Source organism: Papilio polytes, unplaced genomic scaffold, assembly GCF_000836215.1.
Source record: "Papilio polytes unplaced genomic scaffold, Ppol_1.0 DF820622.1, whole genome shotgun sequence".
Classification (NCBI taxonomy): domain Eukaryota; kingdom Metazoa; phylum Arthropoda; class Insecta; order Lepidoptera; family Papilionidae; genus Papilio; species Papilio polytes.
In genome coordinates, this window is record NW_013528582.1 from 598,252 (window position 1) to 600,744 (window position 2,493).

Here is a 2,493-nt window from a genome sequence, read left to right on the forward strand (position 1 = left end):
TCCCCACAATCACTCAGTAGTGAGAAATTGAGACGATAATCTAGCATGGCAATGGGCCATGTTTCGAGTGACAAACTCTGTACTTTTTGTGATTTTGAGTTTACTCATGGCAGTGAAGTTTGCATCTTACGAAGTCTTACATGGAACCGTATGGTTACATTATAACAGTAATCCGTTGTCAAAATGACGCTACGCAATTCATTCAACGTAATATTTTGTTGTTAAAATATTTTTTTCTTATTGTATTTGTTAATTTTTACTATTAGCTATGTTATTATCCTTTGTTAATATAAAAGCTTGTTATGTATTCAATTACGTAAAAATAGACATTTAAGTAAAACTAAACTAAGGTGTCACGTAATTTAGGGCATGGTCTCTTTTACGAACCTGCATAAATAGGAACTTATAAGAATTCGTTGCGACATTGCCGTTATTGTACTGCTGTAAATTATCAGTTTTATTAATAATGACAGATGTCAGTGGTGGGACAGAAAAATCATTTTATACATTCTGCTATATTACATCTTCATTGATGTCAGATAATTAACGTAAAAGTGATTAGACTATTGCAATATTATCCATTTTTTTGTTCCGCATAAATTTAGTGATAAATAACAATATACCGTTGTCATAGAAACGAAATTCCGATTCGCAATTCATTTCACTTATTTCATTTTATATATTTTATTTTTAACCAAATATTAAAATAAATAAGTGATTTTTTTAATACTTAGAATATATTGTATACAATCTTTTTAAAGAAATTTTTAGCAGAAAATAGGAAAGATTTATCTTAACATGAAAAATTAAGTCTTTTGCAAAACTGCCCGAATATGATCTTTTAAGCGTCCTTGCGACGTTGCCGCTTTTACTAACCACCAGGTTCTTATTTATCGGTATCTTGAATTGTGAAACAAAAAAATCCTATATTTCCGTCACGTATTTTATCTGTTTGATTATTATCAGGCAATTTACGAGAATTTTGTAGTACTGCCCCTAAATCTCTCTGTAATTTGTTTAGAAAATGTACAGTCATGGAATCTGTCGGTGTTCCATTTTTAAAGCTTCAGTTGTTTGAACCATTTTATATGCATTAAGACGCGGAATAATGTTGGAATGTAAGCACAATTTATATATCAGGTTCATAGCGAAGAAATATTAATTTACCTGGCAACACTACCACTGTCAATTTCTATCTTAAAATGGCAGACATAAAGGGCAGACGCATTCTGTTTTGTAATTTGTACATAATTGTAATATACATTATTAATATCCTTTTATTTAACTAACAACGAATAATAACCAAAGCTGCTTTTATGTCTGTACGGTTAATTACTCAACAAAGCAATGTATAATGTTACACCGCGTATTTCCTCGACTGTACCAGATAGCGCAAGCGTTCAACGCAGTGATATACGCGTTCAATGTGGAGTGTGCCAGCCCCGCGGCGGCGGAGGCGCGGCGAGCGGCCGTCAGCCTGCGCCACCACAACGTCATCTACCGCCTCGTGGACGACATCAAGCAAGAGATCAGCTCAAGGATACCTAAACGGCAGCAGGAGGAGGTTGTTGGTAAGTTTTTTAATACAGAGATACAGGTCAGGTCACATTTTAACAGTGGTAGGGCTCGCCCGGTGTAATACCACTACTACACAAGACAGGCGTGAAGTGGAAGCAATTCCGCCTACAGTCTGGTGAGTGTGGTGCCGGAGGCCCAACATAATTCTCTTTTTCTTATAACTAAAGTATGGGAAGGAAACGAGGATTTGACGCTAGAGGACACTCATACTGTGCCAGTTGATTGACATTCCAGTACAAAGCAACTGTACTGGCCAAGTAAGAATACATTATGTTTACTTATTGCATTGGCGGAGCGACCCAAAGTTCGTTAGCGCGGATTTAAAAAAGTCATTTAACACTCCGGAGTGCATCTACCTTCTAGTAGCTATCTTTCAGTCAAAGTCCCGTCTAAATCTATCCACACGTTCCAGAGATAGCGCTCCGGTCGATATTTTAACAGCGCGGAATTTAAAAAAGTAGCCTATAATATGCCCGTTCATGTCAGCTACCCTTCAGTGAAAGTCCTGTTGGAATAGGCCCAGAAATCTGGAATATTTCTTTTGATATCAGACATTCCAATTTTATTATATCTACTAGTTTTTCCCGTGCGGCTTCATCCGCATAAAATTATGAAAATTTTATTTTATTGCTCACATTTGTCAAATAATGAATAGCAAATGTCAAAATTATATTACATGACAAACCTTGGCAATCTTGCTTCTTTGATGTTGGCAGAAACTTATGGTCTCTTTCCCACATTAGTGTTTTTATCCAAAATATTTACCCCCTATGTTTAATGTCGTAAAAATATATAGCCTAAAGCATGACGTAAGTGTAGACTTTTCATTAAAGAAAGAATTATTCAAAAATATGCTGTAATTGCTGACATCTTAGGCAACAAAGAAGTGTGTGGGAAATGTCCTCTTTATGTGCG

At 35.7% G+C, this 2,493-nt stretch overlaps 1 protein-coding gene across 1 annotated transcript in view; it reads left to right on the forward strand.

The window, feature by feature from the left end:
* LOC106110413 (translation initiation factor IF-2, mitochondrial) overlaps nucleotides 1-2,493 on the forward strand; it is a 10,754-nt gene that overhangs the window by 7,411 nt on the left and 850 nt on the right. Inside the window, exon 10 of the mRNA XM_013292237.1 lies at nucleotides 1,388-1,619. Coding sequence (XP_013147691.1) covers nucleotides 1,388-1,619 — 232 coding nt within the window. The remainder of the gene's footprint in view (nucleotides 1-1,387; nucleotides 1,620-2,493) is intronic.